Source organism: Hemiscyllium ocellatum, chromosome 37 (assembly GCF_020745735.1).
Source record: "Hemiscyllium ocellatum isolate sHemOce1 chromosome 37, sHemOce1.pat.X.cur, whole genome shotgun sequence".
Taxonomy (NCBI): domain Eukaryota; kingdom Metazoa; phylum Chordata; class Chondrichthyes; order Orectolobiformes; family Hemiscylliidae; genus Hemiscyllium; species Hemiscyllium ocellatum.
The window spans coordinates 42414035-42431470 of NC_083437.1; the positions used below are offsets into that span (position 1 = coordinate 42414035).

General features: G+C 39.9%; 1 protein-coding gene across 1 annotated transcript; it reads left to right on the forward strand.

Annotated features, from left to right (window-relative positions):
• Positions 1 to 346: 346 nt before the first annotated feature.
• On the forward strand, positions 347 to 14483 carry LOC132833729 (octapeptide-repeat protein T2-like). The gene is made up of 3 exons (XM_060852246.1): positions 347 to 464; positions 10439 to 10982; positions 13422 to 14483. The coding sequence occupies exons 2-3, from the start codon at positions 10490 to 10492 to the stop codon at positions 13562 to 13564; spliced, it is 636 nt and encodes a 211-aa protein (XP_060708229.1). The 5' UTR covers positions 347 to 464; positions 10439 to 10489; the 3' UTR covers positions 13565 to 14483.
• The last annotated feature ends 2953 nt before the right edge of the window (positions 14484 to 17436 follow it).

Consider the following 17436-nt stretch of genomic DNA (forward strand, 5'->3'; position numbering starts at 1 on the left):
AAGTTTCTGTATTCAGTACATTAAAAAAGTGTCAGCTTTCTCTACTCCAAGTTCCCAGAAAACCTCCTGCAAAATGTGCTCCCTGCCACCTCCTAAAAACCAGCAGGTAACCTAAACTTACCTAATCTTAAGGCAAGTGAGTGTGGCATTTAAATGAGACACATTAGTTGATATCACTGAATTCCTGTTGATGATTCCAGGAGGATATTAGCTGATTAGACAGATGCCTCATCACAACTCAATTCAAAGTGAAAATCTCCAAAATTGACAGCGGTACGCTTCATTCATAGCCCACACTGGTGTAAAGTTGTTGAAAGGTCAAAATTACATGATTTTCTGAAATTTGTGATATTGCTGCATCTGATTTCAGGATCATATCAAGCAGATATTGAGTGTGAGGAATGCTCTGATGGAACATTTTCAGATAAATCTTCAACTACAGCAAACTGCAAGCCACTTACTGAGTGAGTACATCAAAAGTAATCCAGAATCAAATTTATTCCAATTCATTGTTGTATAGTTGAATGTCATTTTGAAGTATTTTTAAAAGTGAATTTGATGTGTTATAGTTCAGGTTTTTCAAATTTAGTTGAAACAATCTTTCATACCTCAAAAATTTTGAACTCTTGTTTAATTTTCTCCCTTTCCATTTGCTGACGACTGCTGGATTTCAGTTTGATTTTGGATAAACTGGAAAAGACTATCATAATTTTATCAAGCTGATCTTTGGTTATATCTTTCTTAATGTATAGTTACTGAATAAGACTCAATACTGTGGAAGATGTAAGGAAAATAGTGCATGAATATTTGTTTGATTTATCTAGTGCTCCCAAGTGTATAGTCAAATTACCTAGGCCTTCAGCATCTGATCCCACCCCCATCCAAAACATTCCAGATTTGCTCATTTTTACATCACCTTTCCAAAAATCTCTAAACCTGATTCAGAAAAAAAAACCTTTTTTAAGCAATTTATACAGGTAATGGACAATGGGTATAATCATAGTTCAAGATCTGACAATTTCCTGTCACGCTGCAGTGTGTAATATTTTAATATATATTAAGGCTAATAGTTTATTTCACTGAAAAATGCAAGTTGATCAAATCTTGGATCGTGAATTGGTAAACTAAATTCTGGAGTCTCAAGTAATGAAAACAGAGCGTCATTCAGTCACTGTAAATCATTGGCATCAGCCAAAGTTATATTTTTAAGTTATCAGCTATATTGAAGCTACTTATCAAGTTAGCTTACTCGTTAAACATGCATGATTCTTTTTATTCTGTATGAAGTATGTGTACAGAGAAAAGGGGCTATGCGGGTTATCAACATACACTCATACCCATTGGATATAATTAGTATTTATCATTGCAGTGTTAATCAGGATAGCTCCAACAGAGATGTATGCAAAGATCCTGAGAAAGCTTTGCAGATAAGCTTAGATGTAGGGCAGGAGGATAACAAGCTCCCCTCAGATAAAATGTGCAACATAACTTGGGTTTTAAGATCCAAGAAAATGTCTTCTATATAATCTAGTCAACCAAAAGAAAATAGGTAATTGTTTGAGTAAATTTCCATGGAATTGGATTGTTGCATCCCCAGAAGTACAGCAGAGACAGATGTCTGTTCTTTTTAATACCTGATTGTGATCTCATGTTAAATCCTGAAGGTGAGGTAATCAAGTCCTGTTTTATCTGCCACAGATATGCCACAGATGCAGTTTTCAATACTGGTAATTGCATAGGAAGGGGCCATGTGTTCCTTTCCTGATAACTGTTAGACCATCTGTAGTCCTAACTGATTCAACATGGGTGAAAAATTATACCAGCAACCTTAAACTTTGTGAGGTTAATCCATGTATTTTAGGATGACACCAACTAGTAATGCTTTTAACCACACTATTTTTGAAAATTAAACTCCATTAATTCCCAATTTGAAATGAGTTATTTGTTTAATTTGTATCCTTCTTTCTGTTGTTTTCTTAATATTCCCACTTCCTGCAGCTTCTCAGCCCTCCATTTGTTGTTGTTGTTCTATTCTCATGATGATGTAATCTCCAATCACAAGATGCTTCACAAACAAATGCTGTTCATCACAGTTGAGATGCTTTTCAAACTGGAAATTTCTAAAAAAAAGTTTATAGTTACATTGACATTTGGTGCTTTAACTTAAATAGCTTTATTCTAAACCCAATCATTGTTTTGATCAATTCTTATAGCATGCAATAGGACAGTGATTTTCAACTTCTGGCTGAAGATCCCCTTTTCAAATGGATTAGTAATCCTGAAACCCTGCCCCAGCCACCAATTATAACCCTTTGTAATACTCATAATATGAAAGTGTTGTAACTAAAGTATGTTTCGTAATGCAGTGAATAAAATAGGTGTTTACATAGAAACAGGAATGAGTTTTTTAGCCCCTCAGGCCTGTAAGAATCACAGCAAAGTCACAGACTCTCCTGCTTCTCAGATGCTGCCTGACCAGCTGTGCTTTTCCAGCACCACACTCTCCGACAGAGTACAGAAGAGGCCATTTGACCAGTTATGTCTACACAGACCTTCTTCAAGAGCGGCTAAACTAATTCCACCTTCTCACCCTTACCCTGTAGTCCTGCAAAATCTTTTCACTTTCGGTGATCTTTCAATTCTTTCCAAATTTTCAAGAATATTAGTCATATTCTGCCGGTATAAAACCTTTACATCCTTCTTAAATTGTACAATGTATACAATACACCAAATTGAGACCAAACCAATATTTTAGAAAGGTTCACATCGTAACTTCCTTGCTTTTATACTCTGCACATCTATATAAAGCCAAGGATCCCTAATGCCTTAATATGTATTTTTTGGTTCCATCTATACTGCTTACAATGCACCCATCTTTGAGTCATCCGCAGTTTTGGATTTGTGGTTGCATTTATAAATGACTTATATGAACTGTTGAGACTCTGACATAGATTGTTGCAGGACAGCACTAGCCTCAATGCTGCTAATTAAAATACTTTCCCATTACATCTGCTGTTCTTCCACTCAGGCACTCTGGCATGTTGACTATTCCTTCTACACTAAACATATGTAATATAATTACTTAACATATCTGTTATTTCCTTATACTAACTGACAGTATTACTGATAGATAGCAGTGAATGCCTGCTTTTCACCAAAGAATGTATTTGCTCTTAGCAAATGCTTGAAAAAAACAAAGTATAAATAAAACAGTAGCAAAGCAAAGAGACATAAGGAGCAGTGGGAAAGCGCAGACACATCACGAGGAGAGCAGAGTCTTGAAACAAAACACAGGGAGAGCAATAGGGGAGGAGGGCCAAAGCAGGATCATATGGTAGCATAGCATGGTGAACGGTTGAACACAAGGTGAACAGAGTACTGGGAAAGTGAGAGTCAGTTTGGGGCATGGGTAAGCAGAAGCGTAGAGATCAGCAATATGAAGACAGCAGAGTATGATGGGTGCAGAGGATGAGAGGAGCAAGAGTATGTGAAGAGCAGAGATGCCTTGCCGCTTACTTGCTTACACTGGATCTTAGCACTGGGTGGTGATCTCTGACGTCCACCTATAAGGCTGGCCCTGTGTCACAGGACTCTGGAAGGTTTGTGCAGAGTCATTAACCCTAGTTCACAAACTACAATATTAAGGTATTGAATTCATATTCTGACATATTTTGATGATATTTCAAAGAAGGATCACATAATTAGAATAAGAATTATAAAATTAACTGTGAATGTTTCTGTTAATTAATTGTCCTGCATTCTTTTCTCAGTTGTCATTTATTTGGTATGATTGCGACTAAGGGAGGAACAAAATCAAACGATAGAAAGTGCATATATATAGAGAATATCATATTACCTATTGTGGTATTCGCAATAATCTGTGTTGCGGGAATTATACTCTGGAAGGGACACTGGTTGAGATGTAGAAGGACTAGTAGATCTCAAGTTCCAGGTTTGTGAGACAGATGAGTTTATATATTTCTTTTTTCCTTTTTTTTCTATTTGTTTATTTCATTTTTTCCACATAACTGGAAAAGTCAGTTATCTGTACACAAAGTCACTCAATTCAGCTGCTCCTAATTCCAATCTGCAAATATCCTCACTTAATCCATCATTACACAAGGGAATCTCAAATTTTAGATTTGTGTGTAAAATTAGGTTGGTAAGCTTTTTTTTTTGAAATAATGCAATTCTTATTCAGTTATTACATTGACCTCTACCTGTATGAACATCATTAAATTTCCCAGATCGTATAGTTGGGAACTTAACTATTCAACTAGATACTTTCTAACACCAAGTGGTTTTTAAAAGAAGTGTTCAAGAAATGCAGGTTTGCTGATTTCCCCCAATCCTGCTTGCCTTGGAGAAAGTGGTGGGGAGTTGCCAATCCTATAATTTAGACCCTGGAGTATAGGAAAACCAATAATGCTGTTCATAAGGCAGCTTCAGCATTTTGACCCAGTGACACTGAAGAAATAACGATCTAGTTTCAAGTCAAAAATCACATAACACCGACCGAAAATGAGACTGGGATATCATAGCAATTACAGAAACATGGCTCAGGGATGGACAGCACTGGCAGCTTAATGTTCCAGGATACAAATGTTACAGGAAGGATAGAAAGGGAGGCAAGAGAGGAGGGGGAGTGGCATTTTTGATAAGGGATAGCATTACAGCTGTGCTGAGGGAGGATATTCCTGGAAATACATCCAGGGAAGCTATCTGGGTGGAACTGAGAAATAAGAAAGGGATGATCACATTATTGGGATTGTATTACAGACCTCCTAATAGTCAGAGGGAAATTGAGAAACAAACTTGTAAGGAGATCTTGGCTATCTGTAAAAAAATAGGGTGGTTATGGTAGGTGATTTTAACTTTCCAAACAAACATAGACTGGGACTGCCATAGTGTTAAGGGTTTAGATGGAGAGGAGTTTGTTTAGTGTCTGCAAGAAAATTTTCTGATTAAGTATGTGATGTACCTATGAGAGTAAGTGCAAAACTTGACCTACTCTTGGGAAATAAGGCAGGGCAGGTGACTGAGGTGTCAGTGGGAGAGCACTTTGGGGCCAGAGACCATAATTCTATTAGATTTAAAATAATGATGGAAAGGTAGACCAAATCTAAAAGTTGAAGTTCTAAATTGGGGAAAGGCTAATTTTGACGGTATTAGGCAAGACCTTTCGAAAGCTGATTGAGGGGAGATGTTCGCAGGTACAGGGACGACTGGAAAATGAGAAGCCTTCAGAAATGAGATAACGAGAACCCAGAGAAAGTATATTCGTGTCAGGGTGAAAGGAAAGGCTGGTAGTTACGGGAAATGCTGGATGACTAAAGAAATTGAGGATTTGGTTAAGAAAAAGAAGCAAGCATATGTAAGGTATAGACAGGATAGATTGAGTGAATCCTTAGAAGAGTATAAAGGCAGAAGGAGTATACTTGAGAGGGAAATCAGGAGGGCAAAATGGGAACATGAGATAGCTTTGGCAAATAGAATTAAGGAGAATCCAAAGAGTTTTTACAAATACATTAGACCACTGTTGGAATATTGTGTGCAATATCAGAAAGATGTTGTGAAACTTGAAAGGATTCAGAAAAGATTTACAAGGATGTTGCCAGGGTTGGAGGATTTGAGCTATAGGGAGAAGCTGAACAGGCTGGGGCTGTTTTCCCTGGAGCATTGGATGCTGAGTGGTGACCTTATAGAGGTTTACAAAATTATGAGGGGCATGGATAGGGTAAATAAGCAAAGTCTTTTCCTGGGGGTCGGGGAGTCTAGAACTAGAGGGCATAGGTTTAGGGCGAGAGGGGAAAGATATAAGAGAGGCCAAAGGGGCAACTTTTTCATGCATAGGGTGGTACATGTATGGAATGAGCTGCCAGAGGAAGTGGTGGAGGCTGGTACAACTGCAACATTTAAGAGGCATTTGGATGGGTATATGAATAGGAAGGGTTTGGAGGGAAATGGCCGGGTGCTGGCAGGTGGGACTAGATTGGTTTGGGATTTCTGGTCGGCATGGACAGGTTGGCCCGAAGGGTCTGTTTCCATGCTGTACATCTCTAAGACTCTATAACTCTAGGTTATAGTCCAACAGGTTTAAATGGAAGCACTAGCTTTCGGAGCATCACTCCTTCATCAGGTGGTTGCCAACCACCTGATGAAGGAGCGGCGCTCCGAAAGCTAGTGCTTCCAATTAAATCGGTTGGACTATAACCTGGTGTTGTGTGATTTTTAACTTTGTACACCCCAGTCCAACACTGGCATCTCCAAATCATAGTTTCAAGTCATTCTTATTAATTAGCTTGCTTGTACATTTAAATATAGATACAGAGATTGATGATTTTGACTATTTTATTGATAGTTTATCACTTTTCCCATGTCATTTTGGTTAGGTAGTGGTCCCCCATTCTGTTGTATTTAATGCTTTATTCATTTATTTGGCTTGACGGTCAGTAATAGCAAGTGACAGGGAGAACATCTGTTCTCACCCACTGTCCATGAAACCGCTGTCCTGCAAAGGATAGTTCATAGCAGTCAAAAAGGGAATAACCTTTCCTTGCTCTAATTGGGGCAAATGGTCTGTTTGATTTAGTTGTTCACTGAGGACATTTTCTATGCCATTATTTGTCTTCAACTATTTGTCTTTAGCTAAAACTTCTGTTGTGTGATTTGCCCCAGGCCAAGATAAGGGTCACACTCAGGGTTACAAGATACGGCCATTAGTGCAACCAACGAATTTTCAGTGGTGTTAGTGAAAGAACAAAAACCTCAAGGGAATACAACTGCTTCCAGGCAGACGATCTTTTGGGAGGAGGACTTGTGCTGTTTTTAAGCACACATGAGGAAGGTAATGGGAAACCACCACATATATTATTTTCCCTCGACATATTGCTAATCGTATCTGTAATTGAACAGGGAAGTGCAGAATTGCAGGATGTGAAGAAATGAACACAGATCCTGCAGTTGTGTAAACCAACATAACTACCAAAACCATTGCCTTTTGATCCACAGTCTTTTCATTGATGACTCCAAAATGCATGCAAGAATTAAAATCCATTGTGCTATTGGCATCTACAGTGCAGTTGAAGATGCCATAATGGAAACTGTCAATTTCCCATGGCAGGAAGTACAATTGCACATACAGCAGAGGAGCGAGACTGTTTTGAGACTCTCTCTACCACTTGCAACTATTGATTGTCAAGCCAAATGCACAAATGAAGCCTTAAATACAATAGAATGGAGGATCCTGGGGACACATACTTCACTGCCAGTTGCTTCCAGCATGACTTGCAGAGCACAACATCCTGAGAAGTCCTGTTTGCACTACAAGCTTCTGAACTACTATCTTGATGGGATGGCCAAATGCTATATTTGAAGCATGACGTACATTCAATATATTCTTTAATCATTGAAAGAAGACGGTTTTGGGGTGAGTTTCTGGATTTAGCAGCAAGCATTGCTTCATCCTCACCGAGGAGGCAACAATAGATATGAAGGGTCTGCAGTATGATAGGGGGATGTTGCAGAGGCTTTGTTGAGGCCAAGCTCTGCATAAATTGGGGATTAACATAATGACATCCAAAATAAGAGTAGAGTAGGCCATTTGAACCTTTTGATTCAATAAAATCATGGCCGATCCATTTGTGTTTTGAGTTCCACATTCCCACCTAGATTAGATACAGTGTGGAAACAGGCCCTTTGGCCCAACAAGTCCACACCGAAGCGGAACCCACCCAGACTCCATTCCCCTACATTTACCCCTTCACCTAACACTACGGGCAATTTAGCTTGGCCAATTCACCTGACCTGCACATTTTGGACTGTGGAAGGAAACCGGAGCACCCGGATAAACCTACGCAGACCCAGGGAGAATGTGCAAACTCCACACAGTCAGTCGCCTGAGGTGGGAATTGAACCTGGGTCTCTGGTGCTATGAGGCAGCAGTGCTAACCACTGTGCCACCCACTTTTTTTTTTACCGACAGTGTGGAAACAGGCCCTTCGGCCCAACAAGTCCACACCGACCCGCCGAAGCGCAACCCACCCAGACCCACTCCCCTACATTTACCCCTTCTACTAAGATTACAGGCAATTTAGCATGGCCATTTCACCTAACCTGCACGTTTTTGGACTGTGGGAGGAAAATGGAGCATCCAGAGAAAACCCACACAGACACGGGGAGAATGTGCAAACTCCACACAGTCAGTCGCCTGAGGCAGGAATTGAACGTGGGTCTCTGGCATTGTGAGGCAGCAGTGCTAACCACTGTACCACCGTGCCCCAGTGACACTTAATTCCCTGTCATAAACAGGTCTGCACTGTAAGGGTTTTTGGAAATTCAGGGATCCTTAGCCTCCTATAGTTGAGTATATGTACCAACTTAGTCCAGATTATTTTAGCTAATTTGTGTACTTTTTAAATCATTTTATCAGATCATAGCCAAGATGAAATAGAAAAACAAGTAAAGGTGCGTTATGTTTTACTTCATATTTATATAAAATAGCCTTTCATGCAAACAATTAGAAGTTACAATGTTCGGTTCATAGCTATGACCATGTGTTCACTCTCTGGTGGTCCTGGGATCAGGGCTGATATTAATGTATTTAATTGCTCACTGTTTGAATAGATTGAATATGTAAAAAAGTATTTGAAATCATTGACAATAAAAATTGGAGATGTATGTTGCTGTTTGTAAGCTTGATCAAAAAGCAAAAGCTTTACTAAGAAAAGAAATGCTCCTTGGCCATGGCGACCGATGAGGAAACTGAGTCACAAGAAGGATTGAAAATTGATAAGAACAAGGTATTGGGTAGGCTGTTGGTACTTAAAGTTGATAGGCACTGCCATAGGATGCATTCAAGAATATTAAAGGAATTGAGTGGAAATTGCAAAGGCATTGGCAATAATATTTCAATTTTTCCTACAGTCAGTGTGCACCAAGACTATAAATGTAGCTCCTTGTTCAGAAAAGGTTGTAAGGATAAACCTACCATACAGATTAGTCTGTTCAACATCAGTGGTGGAGAAACATCTTGAAACAATTATTCAGGATAGAATTAATAGCCATATGGACAAACATGGGTTAATTACAAAGAGCTGAAAATGTGTTGCTGGAAAAGCGCAGCAGGTCAGGCAGCATCCAAGGAACAGGAGATTCGACGTTTCGGGCATAAGCCCTTCTTCAGGAATCCTTCCTTGAAGAAGTTCTCTTCCTCCAGCATCTGCAGATCTCACTTTCTCCTTAATTACAAAGAGTCAGCACAAATTCGTTGGGGAAAATGGTGTTTAATTAATTTGCATATTTGTGAGATAACAGAAAAGGTTGATGAGGTTATTGTGCTGTGTAGGGTACATGGATTTTCAACAGGCACTTAGTGCAGTGCCACACAACAGACTTGTGAGCAAAGGTCATGGAATAAATGGGACAATGAACTTTGACACAATTGTCTGAGGGATAGGAAATAGAAAGTATTGGTTCATGAACATTTTTTGATCTGGAGAATGGTTTGTAGTGGGATCAGTTTTGGACATTTGCTTTCTAAGATATATATTAGTGTTCTAGATTTTGGTGGTGAGGGGACAGTTTCCAAGTTTGCAGATGATTCAAAACTTGGGAACATTATAAGATGTGAGAAGGACAGGTTAAAACTACAAAAAAACTTTGATGAGCTGGTAGAGTGGACAGATGCATTCAATGCAGAGAAAAGTGAGGTGCTACATTTTAGTAGAAAGTACATGGATGTACAGTATAAAATAAAAAAGTGCCACCCTAAAGGATATGCAGGAGTAAAGGCATCTAGTTGTATATGGGCATAAATCATATTAGGTAGGAGGAGAGAGTAAAAATACATATTCTTGGCTTTATTAATGTCATGTAGAATATAGGAGCAAGGAGGTTATGCTGAACTTGTATAGGACACTAGTTAGACTTCAATCAGAGTATTGAATACAATTCTGGGCACCAGACTGTAGGAACAATGTGAATACATGGAGAGACTGCAAAAGAGATTTACAAGACTGGTTCGAGAAATGAGAAACTTTTCCTTCTACGTTGTGCCAGCCTGTCTATATCCTGTTCAGTTTATTGGTGACATCCTGATTGTTTACCACACATCCAAATATTCACGTTACTTTCATATATCAAGAAAAGCAGTTGTCCCACGCTGACCCTTAGGAAACACCACTAGCTACATCCTCCAGTCTGAAAGACAAACATTTAACACAAATGCCCATCAACCATGATTGAATGGCGGAGTGGACTCGATGGGCCGAATGGCCTTACTTCCACTCCTATGTCTTATGGTCTTAATTCATTTTTGTTTGCCCTGAATTCAGTTTTTTATAAAACAAAACTGACACTATGTCTTCTATTCCATGAACCTCAATTATGTTAACCATCTTTTTTCATGGTAATTATTATAAATTATTTTTCTGTACAGCCACTGGAAAGCAAAGGTGAACTTCAGCCAATAAGTGAAGAACAAATTTCCATGACCAAGGAGATTGGTTCTGAGCAAGTTGATATTCTCAGTACAAAGGAACAGCAAATGAAAAATGAAGGAGAATGGGAAAGAGAACAAGAACTGGAAAGAGGAAGTGACCAGGAAAGAGGAGGAGAACTGAAAAGAGGAAGTGACCAGGAAAGAGGAGGAGAACTGAAAAGAGGAAGTGACCAGGAAACAGGAGGAGAAATGAAAAGAGGAAGTGATCAGGAAAGAGGAAGTGACCAGGAAAGAGAAGGAGAACTGAAAAGAGAAAGTGATCAGGAAAGAGGAGGAGAACTGAAAAGAAGAGGTGAACAGGAAAGAAGAAGCAAACGGAAAAGAGTAAGTGAACAGGAAAGAGGAGGCGAACGGGAAAGAGGAAGCGAACGAGAAAGAGGAAGCGAACAGGAAAGAGGAGAACTGGAAAGAGAAAAACTAGAAAGACTAAAAAGAGAACGGGAACTAGCAAGGGAAATGAGACAAGCATCAAGATCTAAAGGTAAGAACGGCACATTTTATGGGGACTGAAATCCCATTGTTTCACAAGCGAATTAATAAACAGTTAATTTGTAATTGCACAGCGGGTCAGAAAATGGGGTACCTGATTTTTTGTCTCTTAACTCAGATGAAGAAAAATATTTGGCCATAATTTCATGACCAGTACTACTTTTTGATGCTGAGATAATCTGGATATCTTAAAATTGAGTAAGAAACAGTTAGAGAAATATAGAGTACTTCAATTCCTTTTTCAGTAACATATTGGCCAGAAAGGGCTGTAGTGGTGTTTCACATGGCAATTTACATTAATTGAATGTATATTTCACAATGCACTTCACATTTATTTTCAATCTGCAAATTGCTGGGATGTGTGTGTGATAATGGTGCAGTGATGCCAGTGTTGCAGTTGGGTCCTCATAAACATTCTGCCTGAAGGCTGACAAAAGGACACTGGAAATAGAGACAAGAATGGTCTGTAAGTAGGTCCATTGTTCAATACAGTCTTAACTTATCTCAAGCTTAGCCTCCACTTAACTGCACATTCTCCTGCACATGCTACCAAAACAAAAGCTGTAACCAATGTCATATCTACAAAGTAGAAACATGATTTTTGAACATGATGTTTTCACAGAAATTGCTGTAAGGTGAGCGATAGTAATAGATTGGAGTTTGAGACTTCTGAGTCTAAAGATGTGTGCACCCTCCTTTAGGAACTGGGGAGGAGGGATGAATAGGTGGTGGGATTTATAGGGTGGAAAGGCTCCTTACAGGATTAAAATGGTAATGTGGAGGGAAGAGATAGAGGGTAAACAACCCAATAAAACCATGTACATTGTAGGGTTTCAGAAAAAAATAGCATGAGCTGACAAGTACAAGCAAAGTAAACATTCTCAAATTCTTACTTCATAACCAGAAGCATAAAGTTACAGCTCAGAAAGAAGTCATTCAATGTCTACACCAGCTGAATAAACTAGCCATCCACTCTAACCTCACTTATCAGCTCCTAGTCTGTGGTTTTGCAGATTCCAGCTCTTCAGGTGCAGATTCACTTCTATTTCATCTATGTCCATTTCCATTAATATACTGAATCTAACAGTAATTTGATCAGTCTCCAAAATGGTCACCCATTGCAACTTCATTCACCTGTCCAGATTCATTTCCTAAGACTCATTATAAAATTGTGTCTTGTTACTAGGCTTACAATGTGCTGGCTAAAAAAGTTCTTTTGAATGCAGTTCAATTTTGTTCTTTCACGCAGCCTCCCTGTTGATCTTTGGGTAGTTGAAGTCACGAAGCATTACTGCCCTGTTGTTTTAATACTCAGAAATCTCCTTACACATTTGATCCCCTAACTTCTTTCCATTATTTGTGGATCCAGAGTACACACATAGCAGTGTAACTGTCCCTTTTTTTGTTTCTGGGTTCCAGCCATATGGCTTAAATTGATGTGTCATTTAGTTTCTCATCCTTCTCACAGCTGTGCTATTGACAGTCCAGAGAAGGTTCACTAAGTTATTCCTGAGTATTGGAGGGATTTTATTATTAGGAGAGGTTGATTATCGGTGAGGTTGAAAGGCATTGCCTTTACCATTATCCAAAATGGAATATCCATTAGCAAGTATATAGACTCAAGGTGTCTTGCACTACATGGTTCTCTTCGATTAACTGGTGGTCACCCATTCCCCCTGTGCCTCCAGAAGAAGGCAGTTCACCATCACTTTCTCCAACCCAGCTAAAGATAGGCAATAACTGCTGGCCTAGCCAAAAACACCCACATTTCATGAATGAATTTTGAAAAGTGATTCCCTGTACTGTGAAACCTAACAAGGTGTTACTTGCTTGACTTAATTATTTGTTCAACTCGCAAGTAATTAAGTCCTAAAGTCTGGAGTCATGGAAGGCAGTCTTTCAAAAACGATGATCTTTGCAACTTTATTTCTGCATAAGCTGGGAGATAATGAACACATAGCAATCAACCCATTCGGTGCTCCCTTTGTCTTCTGTACACTGCCAAAGCGGTGCACAGTATGCAAGAATGACCATCAATGGATGAGGGTAACCCTTCCTTCCTGAAGGAGTTTTTATCTCACACTGAGTCCTGCAACAGCAGGACTTTAAATGATGCAGTGAACGTGGCCTGTGCAAATTTTGCAGCAGTATTAGAATAGTGAGCTGTGTTGTCTGCTCATCAAGAGCCACCCCAGAATGAAACTCATTGGGAGGACATTTTGGAATTATAAAATACATATGCTCCATAAACTGTACAGTTAAAATACTTTTCGTGGTTGCAGGGTAGAAAAGGTAAATAAGAGTGGGAGGATACTTGTGTAGTACTTGGGAGCTTTATTATTATCAAATTGTGCATTGAAAGTGACAATAACTAATCTGTGATGGCAAATTGACGTATATACCATTTTAATCTTTCTTCCAACTGATCCAGGTGAACACGGGCAAGTGGGAGCTTCCACAGAGAGCCCTGAGACATCGATGGAACAAGTGAGGAGGACACAAAAGGCAGAGAGGAGGAGGAGGAGGCTAACCACCCCTAAGGTTGAAGAGGAGCCAAATAATGAAGAGGCCTGAGCACTGCAGTGTCCATGCTGCATTGCGAGAGTGTATGGGGAAAAAGGGACCACTTGATCACAAGAAACCTCCCAAACCTTCCTCCCTTCTAAATCCTGGCCCCTCTGGCTTTGTGCAACCTATGCATCTTCTCCCTCAGATCTAGAGGGCATGCTGCTAAGAAACTCATGATCTGTATTTGAACTACTCAATGTGGAGACTCCCTTTATATTAGCACTGTGGGGTGTACCTATGCCCTATGGACTGTATCAGGTCAAGAAGACAGTTCACCACCACCTCATCAAAGGCAAATAGGGATGGGCAAAAATGCCTATATCCAATGAATGAGTATATGTAAAAAAAGGACACCTCTGTGAAATACATACTGATTCCCTGTAAAATGGATAAGATGCAGCACCTGGCTTAAGAATGGCTACGTGGAGGACCGTAGCCTAAGAACAAGAAAGAGGATGAATGAAGAGCATTGCAGATATCTGTGACCTGCTGGTACACTGACCACAACATGATGCTTCTCAATCATTCAAGAGGCCAAAAACTGGACATTCATTGCTAGCTTATTGAATTCTTTGCAAAGTACAACGGAACAGTAGATGATATCTGTCTCCCCCTCACTGCAGGACTGAATGCTGTGGGGACAATCCAGGGCCATGATGGACATATTGATTGGTAGAAAGACAGCAGTTCAGAGGGGCCCATTGTTACACTTTCAGGTTTAGTGCTAAAGGCACAAGCTTTCTATGAAATGGCTGCTTATGGTAATTCTCCAATAGTGTAACCAGCAGCTACAGGGATCATTGCCTGGAACCTAACTCCCTGATCTAGATGCAAAGGCTGAGCTCTTGGCACAGAGTTTGTGGGTGTGGAGGATCAAGAAATGCATAGTTATTCTTATTTGCATTCATTGCTCAAGTACTGTTTTCTGACCTGTTGCATTAAATTAAAGCTCGATTTTTAATCTCAGTCATCTTTTATTTTCCAAAAGTGTACAAATTATTCAACAGAAACACATGAAACTTTCTTGTCCAGCTCAGGTTAGCAGGTCCAGATGTTGGGAGTTGATGTGTATGGTGGAAGATGTGTACAGTGTAGATAGGGGAGGATGGGGGAATGAAGCTCGGGGGAATGGCAGCTGTCATTGTTCAAATACCTGAGCACAAGTTGTTCTGAAGCTGTCCTGGATTCTGCAGCCATCGTCTTTCTCCAGGGACATGGAGCTTCCAGATAGACTGAGATTTGAACACCCTATGGGCTGAATACCCTGTTTCACTCATGTCAACTATAGGTACATAATTCCATTATCTTCTTCATCAGTTGCCAATGGTGTAATCTAGCATGTTTGTCACCTAAAATCATCCATACCCTTGTCAGACTCTGGTGAATAAGTCATGGATGTTGGAGTCATGAAGAATGTCAGAACCATCACTATTTTCATTGTTTTTGATTTGGAACGGTGAGCTAAGGTTGAGAATTGAACTTTAGACTTGGAGCATCTGCTTATGGGATGTGGGTGTCACCAGATGGGCCCAGCATTTATTGCCTGTCCCTAGTTGCCCTTGAGAAGGTGGTGGTGAGCTGTCATATTGAACTGCTGCAGTCCATATGCTGTAGGTGGACCCACAATGCCATTATGGAGGGAATTCCAAGATTTTGACCCTGTGATAATGAAGGAACAGCGATATATTTCCGAGTCGGGATGGTGAGTGACCTGGGGGGAGAATTTGTAGGTGGTGGCGTTCTCAGGTTTTCCGCTGCCCTTATCCTTCTAGATGGAAGTAGTTGTGGGTTTGGAAGGTGCTGTCTAAGAATATTTGGTGAATTTTTGCAATGTGTTTTGTAGATAGTATACACCTCTGCTGCTGAGCATCAGCAGTGGTGGGATTGGACGTTGTGTCAATGGGCTGCTTTGTCCTGGATGGTATCAAACTTCTTGATTATTGTTGAAGCTGCACCTATTCAGTCAAGTGGGGAGTATTCCAAGACACTCTTGACTTGTGCCTTGTAGGTTATGAGAAAGTGAGGTCTGCAGATGCTGGAGATCAGAGTCGAAAGTGTGTTGCTGGAAAAGCACAGCAGGTCAGGCAGCATCCAAGGAGCAAGAGAATCAACATTTCGGACTGTAGCCCTTCATCTGGATTGTAGATTATGGACAGACTTTGGGGAGTCAGGAGATGTGTTACTCACCACAGTATTCCTAGCCACTACGTTTATGTGTTGAGTCCAATCGAGTTTTTGGTCAATGGTAACTTCCAGAATGTTGATAGCAGGCAATTTAATGGTGGTTAGATTGTCTGTGATTGAAGATGGTCATTGCATGTTATTATTATTCTGAGAACACTGTACACATTTATGCATCTGAGATGAATTATGCTGAAATTTTCCTCAAAGGAATCATCTTATGAATCAGGTTGTCATATTCCTAATTGTAAGAATATATTCGTGTCCTGCTCTTGTTTTCAGTAACGGTCCCACACAACTCCCTCCTGCTTGCAAGCCACAAATCCATTACCTCTGCTGCCTGTGGGACAGGGCATACCCAAGGTTTAGTGATTATATTGTCTCGGACATTGTCAGTTAAGGTATGATTCTGTGAGTATGATCACATCTAGCTGCTGCTTAACTGGTCTGTGAGACAGTTTTTCCAGTTTTGATATGAGCCCCAAACGTTTGATGTTTGTGAAGAGAATTTTGCAGGGTCAACAGGATTAAATGTGGCATTGCTGTTTCTAGTGCCTTAGCTTATGCTGGTGGCTTATCCTGCTTTATTCTTTTTTGGGGCTTTTTAGTAGTTGATACAATTGAATGATTTGCTAGGCCATTTCAATGAAGAGTTAAGGGTCCCAATTACAATGCTGTGGGTCTGGAGTCACATGTAAGCCTTCATTACCAGTTTTCCTTCATTACAAGCATCAGTGAACCAGATGGGTATTTACAACAATAATTTCATGGTCATTATTAAATGTTCAGTTCCAGGTTTTATTGGATTCAAATTCCACCACCTGCTGTGGTGTGATGGAATCGGGTCCACAGGGTATTGACAAGGTTTCTTGATTATGAATGTAGCAACCGTTCGACTATACTGTCACCTCCATTATATATATTTATATGTATGTTGATCTATAGGTGTAAGTGGTTAAGGCTTAAAGCACTGCTTGGGACAGTGCTAGAGGCAGGTTTAATTAAAACATTTGAAAGGAAATGAGAGAGTTATCTGCAAGTGAAAAATGTCCAGGTTTGTGGGGAGAAGGCACTGAAATGGCCCCGCGTAGATTGCTCAGCCAGAGAGCCAGTGCAAGCATGATGGGCTGAATTCATTAGAAATCTCTGTCAAATAGTCAGTATTGGCATGTAATTATACTATGGTTATAATGTAGAATGAGGCCAACAAGCCAATTGCATTGTGTTGGCTCTGTCATGTTTTTGCCTTCTCAGGTAGCCCTACACATTCATTCTTTTCAGGTACGAATCCAATTCCCCCAGATTTAAAAACTAAAGGCAAAAATATGTCTTCTGGTTCTCAATTCTTCTCCCATGGGCGGTTTTCCTGATCTATGCTGTGAAGACCTCACTGCAGTCTCTTTGCCAAGAATATTAAGTTTCTTAAAAGGTTTTGAACATTACCCAATGTGCCCCAATGATTTATATTGTTAACTTTTTTGCAATGCAGTAAACTACATTTGAGTTGGTTGTTTTGTGAAAAAGTGATAACAAAAGTAACAAAGTTTAAAAAAAAATAAAAGGAGTCTTCATTGGACAACAGATTCACAGAGAAAGTTTAAGAGGACACCTGAGACCATCATTTGGAGGAGGAGCTTCTTGGTCTGAACTAAAATCTCCACTATTATTTGGGATCAATTGCAAAGAAGTTGCAAAAT

Excerpts from the sequence above, each read along its gene's own strand:
- LOC132833729 (XM_060852246.1), top strand. The coding sequence starts at position 10,490 with ATGACCAAGGAGATTGGTTCTGAGCAAGTTGATATTCTCAGTACAAAG. Across the intron at positions 10,983-13,421 it reads ACAAGCATCAAGATCTAAAG|GTGAACACGGGCAAGTGGGA; the intron begins GTAAGAACGGCA and ends CAACTGATCCAG.